Source organism: Gadus chalcogrammus, chromosome 8, assembly GCF_026213295.1.
Source record: "Gadus chalcogrammus isolate NIFS_2021 chromosome 8, NIFS_Gcha_1.0, whole genome shotgun sequence".
Taxonomy (NCBI): domain Eukaryota; kingdom Metazoa; phylum Chordata; class Actinopteri; order Gadiformes; family Gadidae; genus Gadus; species Gadus chalcogrammus.
In genome coordinates, this window is record NC_079419.1 from 739,278 (window position 1) to 747,282 (window position 8,005).

An 8,005-nucleotide genomic window follows, 5' to 3' on the forward strand; every position below is an offset into this window, starting at 1 on the left:
GATAATTTTTCTTATAAATAATAACTAAAAACCTACATTATTTTTTATCAAAAATAAATTAACTTGTTGGCGTTGAACAGGGTAGTTATGCTTGAACCAAACTACCACAACTACTACTGCAACTCTCAAACGTGTAATTGTGTGAGAAAAGAGAATTGTTTAGTATTTTGGTGATCTTCAGGGATGCACTAAAAAGTCCAACGATGACGTAAAACATACGAATACCTCAGGGCACTGAGGGATGAAGGTTTCGGCTAAAAAGTAACAAAGGCAGATAATCAAGCAAATAACGAGGATCCCTCGTGATTAATAAGATGTTTCTGAGTTGTGGTAATGGTCTGAGACATGCTTGCATGTCGACAGCCTGGTATTGGACATTTACATTCAGGGCAGGCAGCAGACTCTTTTATCAAACGTGACTTACAATAGGTACATTAGTCATAACAGAACATCAAAGACGGGCGTGATTCTTGCACATTTTGGTTTGTGTTCATAGTTGAATGAAAATATTGTAAGTCAATCTTTCAAGGAATATCTCTGAGTGGTATTGCGTAGGCAAAACGTAAAGACCTTGATTTATAGGGATTTCTCTGTTCTACAAATGTGATGAGAATAGACAAAAATAAGAAAAATATGGTTCTCCACATGGTGTGTGGAGGGCAGGCCGCCTGTACCTCTTATAGGTGTTGAGCACCCAGGTCACATGGTGTGTGGTGAGCCGGCAGCCTGTACCTCTTATAGGTGTTGAGCACCCAGGTCACATGGTGTGTGGTGGGCAGGCAGCCTGTACCTCTTATAGGTGTTGAGCACCCAGGTCACATGGTGTGTGGTGAGCCGGCAGCCTGTACCTCTTATAGGTGTTGAGCACCCAGGTCACATGGTGTGTGGTGAGCAGGCCGCCTGTACCTCTTATAGGTGTTCAGCACCCAGGTCACATGGTGTGTGGTGAGCCGGCAGCCTGTACCTCTTATAGGTGTTGAGCACCCAGGTCACATGGTGTGTGGTGGGCAGGCAGCCTGTACCTCTTATAGGTGTTGAGCACCCAGGTCACATGGTGTGTGGTGAGCCGGCAGCCTGTACCTCTTATAGGTGTTGAGCACCCAGGTCACATGGTGTGTGGTGGGCAGGCAGCCTGTACCTCTTATAGGTGTTGAGCACCCAGGTCAGCAGTGAGACGATCTCATTGGCCTCCAGGTCCTCAGACGCCAGCTCCTGGACACGAGCAGACACCCCCCGGTGGTAGAGGCAGAAGAACCTGAACACACACGCACACAAACACACAGTGATTGACCCTCAATCAGTATTGCTTTGAAAAGCTGCTTTGATATACAATAGAGAACAACCAATTATCTTCAAATGTATTGAATTGTGTTATACTTGCACACTTATATATTATAGAATAATGAATTGATTTAGTTCATTTGTTTGAATAGTTGATTCCAATAAAACACGGCCGCAGCCATGTTGTCTCTTTATGAAGGAACTTCATTAACGTCTAACCGTATTGGTCGGACAGCGGCCCACTTAGAAAGCAGCACAGAAGAAGAAGCTCTGCTGATTGGCCACCCTCTGCCATCGGCCCCTCCCATTGGTCCTACCTGTGGAAGGTGTTGTAGTGCGGCGGGAAGCACTGGGTCATGAGGTTCTGCACCACGATGAGGTCGTCCAGGACGTACTTGCGGGTCAGCTCCAGCAGACGGACCAGCCACATCTTGTCCGACTCGCGCGTCTCCGACTGGGTGCCTTCGATGCGCGTGCTCACCGTGCTCTCCAACACCTGGACCGTGGAGCACACGTTATCACACTACCACCCTCAGGACGTGTTCAGAAGGAGAGGAACACAGTGAGGCCCGAAGGCTTGGTCCACTGTGGACCACTGTGGTCCTTAGGATGGACAGGGAGAGAGGACAAATAAATAAAACAAGGAATAAGTACTTCAAGGATCTCTTTATAGTTTATGAGTTTGCTAACCATTTGAGATCAATGAATAGCCGTTCTTCTGAGACGTACTAAACCCTGCTGCTGTTGTACAGCGCTGTGTTGGGCAGACAGGTAAGACTAGGAACCATGCATGTAAAGATTATTCACATCATCAAAATCCAAACATAACAGCGCTCTAACATACGAAAACAAAATGCCACACACCCACGTTCTCACGGTCGACTGTTAGGCACACACCGTGTGAAGAAGACATAAAAGAGGTCCAAAGAAACAAAGCAAGTGTTGCCTTGTTTCTAAACTGATCTGTAATCAGATCCCGATCTCGCGCGCCCCGGTGGGTGGGGGTGCTCGGCGCCGCCGGGGGCGTACCTTGAACATGTTCTCCTTCCACTGCTTGGGTCGTCCGGGGGGGATGAAGCCCGTCTGCTTGTTGCGGTCCGTCATGCGCCGGTCGATCTTCTCCTCGCGCTCGATGATGCGGACCACCGACACCAGCATGGTGGGGTCCCGGCGCACCGTGCCCATGGAGCGCTGCAGGACCATCCACAGCTGCTTGGCCAGCTCGTCAGAGAGGGACTGCACCTGGGGGCGGGACAACGGCCTCAGGGGGGGGGCGGGACAACGGCCTCAGGGGGGGGCGGGACAACGGCCTCAGGGGGGGGGCGGGACAACGGCCTCAGGGGGGGCTCAGCTCAGGAGGTAGAGCAGTTGTCTCGTAACCGAAAGGTTGCTAGTTCGATCCCCGGCTCCTCCTATCTGAGTGTTGATGTGTCCCTGAGCGAGACACTTAACCCTAACTGCTCCTGACGAGCTGGCTGTCGCCCTGCATGGTTGACTCTGCCGTCGGTGTGTCAATGTGTGTATTAACCGATGTAAGTCGCTTTGGATAAAAGCGTCTGCTAAATGCCCTGATTGTAATTGTAATTGGGTCGGACGCGGTCAGACTGTGGGTCTGTTCTCCTCGTTAAAAGCGTCGCTCTTTCCCTCGCTCTCCATTGGCCATTTGTTTTTATTTATTTTACTTATTTTTCGTAACATACACACTCACACACACACACACACACACACGTGTGTCCCTATATATATATATATATATATATATATATAAAATATAAAATAACATAATGTTAATTTTCTATTGAGCAGGGAGCGGTTTGAGCTCTTGGTCTTAATTCGTCCCATTATCAGTAAATAATTTTAAAAAAAGTAAATAATTATCAGTGGCTCACGTCTTCGAAGTAGATGCGGATGAGGCTCATGTCGCTGGTGTTCTTGCTGTCCATGCGGTACTGCTCGTACATCAGGTCGTCGCGGGAGAACTCCAGGTCCATCAGCTTGCGGTGGGCCTTCAGTAGCTCTGCCTGCTCGATCAGATGCTTGGTCTCCTCCACTATCTCAGGTACTGCTCAGAGACACGGGCACACAGCGGGGAGATAACAGAGGAGACGCTTTAACAATAGTCCAATGAGCTGCAGGTCCGTAGCCTCTTCAGAACATCAAGGGTGCATCAGTGTAAAGCTGAAGATGGGGAACATCTTAAAATGTTAGTTGCAACTTGAACGTTCACTCGGGACGTCTACATCATGGATATTGGCTCTTTATTTGCACACTCTCACTGTTCATAGGGATATGTACGTATATATATATAGATAGTCATACAGTTAATATATACAGAACATTACTTATGTATCGGTATTCCATCAATCCTACTAGATAACACCTCATTCTTGGTGATTTGCTAAATAAATCATTTCTTCAGCTACCCTCCCAACCACAGCAACAGTAAATGTGTCTTGGATCATGTTTTCAAGCAGACCCTGTCTGCTGGAAATCTGTGTCTGAATTGGAGGTGGGCCAGACACATAAGCCAGGGCAAATAAAAGATGAGCTTGTAGAGTAATTTTACAGCTGACACGCCTGAATTTCCCTTGTGGGATAATAAAGTGTCCTTGTTCATTGATTCTTAAAACACTGGCAGCATTTCAAATGGCCTCCCCCCGATCCCATCTGAGTTCGGTACTCCGGGTTTTGGTTTTACCAGAGAAGATGTTCTTGAGGTTCTCCACGGCGGACGCCAGCTGGCTGTGCTGCACCACGGCGTCCTTCACGTCCTTCAGGCTCTCGATGGTGTTGATGCTCTGCCTCCAGTCCTTGCTGACGTCGGCCAGCGAGCCCTGGATGTCTTTGACGTCCACCAGGGCGTTGTGAAGCTGGGTGAGCCCGGTGCGCACCCCGTCCAGCTGGGACTGGATGGCCGCCTGGAGGGGGGGGGGGGGACACAAGGAACACGATCAGGCAAGGAGAAGGTAGGGGGAACAGTACCTCAAGGATTGCACATTCAGAGATAAAAGACCCCAACATGTGATGAATGTACTCCTGGAAGGAAAGGTCCATCCTTTGAGAACGGGGAAAGGTTGTGTTAGGCAAAATACAAAGAGACTTGAGAATCTTCTCACATGCGTCACTGACTGCTTTATTCAACCCACTTCCTAGTGTCGGTCATAGTTTAGGTGGCACTACAATACTGCATTACCGGTGTTCTTTACACTCATGATGAAATGTGCCGAGAATAAACTGTGCTGTTGTATAGTATTTTAACTTCATATGCACAGGGACTCACTTCCATAAAACTCCAAAAGATAAAGCTTAAAAGAATAAGCGATGAATATGAGGATATGAAAACATCTGCAGTTTCAGAAAGTGGATGCCGAATTTCGATCGCGTTTTAGATTATTGGGTCAAACAATCTCCAAACTGATATAATCGAGTTGAAACGATTATTTTTTAGTTATTTTTAAGTATAGTTATTAAATGTTTTTTAGAAATTGCTGGATACATACTCCTAGCTTATTTTCGATTTGAAAATTTTGTGTGTATTTTTAAGGGTTTCTTTTGGAGATTATTATGGTCCAACATTGACCATAATAACCGTGGCCCTGTTCCTCCCTGACCCGGCCGCCCTGACAGAGAGCCGCGGCGGTCGGCGGCGCTCTCACCTTCAGCCGGGCCTCCACGGAGGCCTTCTTGCGGGCCTCTCTGCGTCGGTACTGCTCCACCTTGTCCAGCTGGTCCGACCGCTGCAGCATCCCGGCCACGCGCTGCACCGCCGTGGCCTCCGCCTCGCGGTTTGTCTCCTCCATGGCGCCGAGGGACCGGCAGCCCGGTCAGATGATCAACCCCGCCTGGGAGAGAGGAACCCGGTTCAGGGTCTCATGGAGGCAACGCTGTTGCTATGGTGGCTATAGATCCGATACCCGGGACTGGAGCAGGTCACTTTTGGAAAGCTGCAACTGTAAATGTGCTGTAATATTATACTGTTTATATATAGATATAATTATAAGAGATGTCTACTGATACATATAACTTTGACCTCCATCTTCTGATGAAGGACCGCCCCCTCAAACAACACAAATGCATAGTCCTTAGCATTTCAGTCATCCACACTGCACTATAGTCAAAGAGGGGTGCGTGTGTGTGTGTGTGTGTGTGTGTGTGTGTGTGTGTGTGTGTGTGTAGTATACCAATTGGATTTCTATGTATCATTATCAATGGTATCATAATCTGATATGATTTATTTATTTCAATCTGTGACTGCTGTGTGGCATATTTGTACTGTACAGCACTGTGGTCAATGACGGTACAAGTAAACTCGATTTGATTACCGATTTATATTTTTATATATATCTCAGCAGGGGTCAGGCTACCTGGTGTCACATTACAGTAATAGCAATGACATGACAACAAAGCCACTCACTAAATGTACTTCCTTACAAAAATGAATGACCATTGTGCACATTTCTTCAGTGTCTGTGTGTGCAATTTTTTAAAATATTTCTATATTTGAATAAATTGCTGAACTTGCATTGTAAAATCATTTGAGTTTGCGGCTATAACGATGAAGGTTGAAGCTTTATGCAGCTGGATGCCTGGCGTTAATGAACAAAGGATGAACTCACTAAGAGGCCAATTTATCTTTCTCGTTTTTGGTATCCTTCAACTTAGGAATGCTGATTGTAATAAAACATGCATGTCTTCTCGACCAAATTGTCTAAGTTAGCCAGCGATGCTCAAAACAACCCATCTAAGATATAGCGCAAGCTAAGCCCAGACGAATTGACATTGAACGGTCATTGATGCGATTTATCGGGCTGACTATTCAAACCATTTTAAACGTTCTTACCGATTCAAGTCAAAACAGTAGCGAATGCGAAGACATGTCTCTTCAATCACTGCTAAAAGAATCGATGTTTATGTTCAACAGTCAGGGACAGTTCCTGGTGAGTGAAGCTAGCACCTCGCCCAGCATCAGCTGATCGCTAGGTAGCTGCTCAGGCACATCAGTGCTGCGCATTTTCTACGCAGGACGCAGAAGTATTTGCGCAACTGATGTTTTGAATTCTAGGACCATCATTCAATATCCTTCAACATATTGCGTATTGCAAATTGAATAATCTGCAATAAAAAAAAAGACGAATATTTTTGGGAAATACTCAAAACGATATTAAAAAAATATATATAGACATAAAAATACTGTGAAAGTGTGTGAAAAGTCATTTAGCAAATGGTATCAAAGATGCAACTGAAATTGTTTTATAAAACTGATTTTATTAACAAAATGATACTTCACTCAATTCATTTTATTTCAATAACAGGGGGGCACCAAAGCAAATAATAACTATACGAAATGACATCATTTAGTACAAGATTAGAATAGAATAGAAATAGAATAGAATAATCTTTATTGTCATTGATTACATTCTACTGATAAGCATGACGCAGAGAAATATCCAATAAAAACATATGCTCCAAATCAGGGATGTGGAGGCACCACTTCCTTACATCCTTACACTGCAATACAAACACCAACAACAGGCTGTCATTTCATCATGGTAACCCTTTCTTCAATGCATCTCCCTGCCTCGCCATAACCGCCAAACCTCCATGTCACAAAAAGGTTTGAATGGCAATAGTTACGCTCCCTGGCACAGGCTTCAGCCAATCACAGCAATAGTAATAAACTATGTTTCACCAGAGACGGTTTTCCTCCTGCTTCGTTTAAGTGATTTGTCCATTTTTAAAAATATGTGTCTCTCAAACTTTTTTCATCCATATATAATTTTATACCTAATATAACATTGAACAATACAAAGAAATAAAAATAAATGAATAAATGTATGAAAACTTGCCATTTGCTAAAGAATTAGGGAATTTTGTGTCATCTGAATTCTATAACGTGCAATTGTCTAAAAGTAAACAAATAAACAAGATTTCTGTCTGTACACAAAAATATATTACTATTCTGAATTCATTGCCTTTCGTTACTATAATTTTCACAAAATATTTCCTTCTTCTTTAGAACTCTCAGTATTCTTCAGGAATATGTCTGCATCTGGCAAATTGAAAACTCACTTGAAATGTTTACAAAAGTAAAATATAACTCCCGGAGATCCAACCCTCAAGCCACTGTTTCTGCATCCCTCCCATCAGCTGCTTGGGAAGAGGGAAATCAAGCTGAGAGGGGAAGAGGAATTGTCATCAAACTGTACACACACAACGCTGTCCCAACCATAGATAGGAATAGAGATACTGTATATACATATTGTACATTGTACAAAACAAGGGCCGGAGAGATCAAGGATTAATTTCTCCAGTATATTATTCAGTATCTACTTTTTGACCAATATGTTGTCTCCTGTCAATCACTAGTGCTATGTTTTATTGACTAGTTCTTGGATGAATGGTAGAATAAGGTGTTGGACAATTATGTTGATAAAATAAAAATAACCTGACTGCCAGAGCTGCCACACATACTCATGTGCGTGTCCTGTTGGTAAAACATTTATTCTTCCTCTCATTTGTCCTGTTTGCATCAGGCACAGAGTGCGTGGCACAGCTGATAACAAAAGAGCAATATGCTGGAACGCAGCTTCGCTTCAGGTTATTTCTGTCCATGCATCGTCAACCATCAACCCTCCATTTGGATTATTCATGTTTGCATGTGATTCGTTGATCCAAATTGATTGGTGCAGGGCAAACGGGGGAACAAAATGGGATATTTTCTGGA

The 8,005-nt window shown here is 44.5% G+C and overlaps 1 protein-coding gene across 1 annotated transcript in view; it reads right to left on the minus strand.

Moving 5' to 3' along the window:
- exoc3 (exocyst complex component 3) overlaps positions 1-6,253 on the minus strand; it is a 15,871-nt gene extending 9,618 nt beyond the window's left edge. Inside the window, exons 1-7 of the mRNA XM_056596797.1 lie at positions 6,122-6,253; positions 4,938-5,123; positions 3,980-4,199; positions 3,171-3,343; positions 2,311-2,523; positions 1,599-1,777; positions 1,139-1,255 (exon numbers count right to left, since the gene is read on the minus strand). Coding sequence (XP_056452772.1) covers positions 1,139-1,255; positions 1,599-1,777; positions 2,311-2,523; positions 3,171-3,343; positions 3,980-4,199; positions 4,938-5,081 — 1,046 coding nt within the window. The 5' untranslated portion in view covers positions 5,082-5,123; positions 6,122-6,253. The remainder of the gene's footprint in view (positions 1-1,138; positions 1,256-1,598; positions 1,778-2,310; positions 2,524-3,170; positions 3,344-3,979; positions 4,200-4,937; positions 5,124-6,121) is intronic.
- Between the last annotated feature and the right edge of the window lie 1,752 nt (positions 6,254-8,005).